At 43.4% G+C, this 1,006-nt stretch overlaps 1 protein-coding gene across 1 annotated transcript in view; it reads right to left on the bottom strand.

The window, feature by feature from the left end:
• PHACTR4 (phosphatase and actin regulator 4) overlaps positions 1-1,006 on the bottom strand; it is a 105,407-nt gene that overhangs the window by 34,664 nt on the left and 69,737 nt on the right. The window contains exon 8 of the mRNA XM_011981760.1: positions 649-833. Coding sequence (XP_011837150.1) covers positions 649-833 — 185 coding nt within the window. The remainder of the gene's footprint in view (positions 1-648; positions 834-1,006) is intronic.

Genomic DNA, 1,006 nt, shown 5'->3' with positions numbered 1-1,006 from the left:
ACTAAAAATACAAAATTAGCCAGGCATGGTGGCACATGCCTGTAATCCCAGCTACTTGGGAGGCTGAGGCAGGAGAATCACTTGAACCTGGGAGGTGGAGATTAAGGTGAGCTGAGATCGTGCCATTGCACTCTAGCCTGGGCACAAGAGCAAAATTCCGTCTCAAAAAAAAAAAAAAAAAGAACAGACTAGGCAACATAATGAGACCCGTCTCTACAAAACAAAACAAAAAACCAAAGAAACCTAACCAGTTGTGGCACACATCTGTAGTCCTAGCTATTTGGGAGGTTGAGGTGTAAGGATCACTTAAGCCCAGGAGTTCAAGGCTGCAGTGAACTACGATTGCACCACTGTACTCCAGCTGGGTGACAGAGCAAAACCTTGTCCAAAAAAAAAAAATTAAATTAAAAAACCCCGAAAAACCTAACTGAGTGACTCAATCTACTTGGATCCCTGTCTTGGCTTGTTTTATCAGAGGGGTGATAACAGGGACAAGGAGTCCTTCACAGTGGCTTCCAACATCAGTTAGCCAGATGAGTTAATGGGAGAAGGTACCTGTTTCCATATCTCTTTTGACACTTGCTAAGATCAGCAAATAGCTTTATCTGGAAAAGAATTCTCCCTTTTGCTTTTCCCTCCCTTTCTTACTCTGATAGCTTTCATCTTCATCTTCTTCATCTCGGTACTGAATGGGACCTTCTGAATCAGAGTCGCTCTCCTTCTCTTCTTCCTCCTGTACACACTGTGGTAATTTAGAAATGACTGAGGTAGATGTTATGTCTTCACTGAATGTGGATGGACAGGTTTGCTCCTCCTCTTCTTCATCGTCTGGACTAACAAATTAACATAATTATATTTTCATTTTAGAAACAAAGAGGATAACTGACTTTTTTTTTTTTTTTTTTGAGACGGAGTTCCGCTCTGTCGCCCAGGCTGGAGTGCAGTGGCCGGATCTCAGCTCACTGCAAGCTCCGCCTCCTGGGTTCACGCCATTCTCCTGCCTCAG

Source organism: Mandrillus leucophaeus, unplaced genomic scaffold (assembly GCF_000951045.1).
Source record: "Mandrillus leucophaeus isolate KB7577 unplaced genomic scaffold, Mleu.le_1.0 Scaffold23, whole genome shotgun sequence".
NCBI lineage: Eukaryota > Metazoa > Chordata > Mammalia > Primates > Cercopithecidae > Mandrillus > Mandrillus leucophaeus.
The sequence above is the reverse complement of the archived record's forward strand: the minus strand, read 5'-3'. Positions and strand labels throughout refer to the sequence as shown.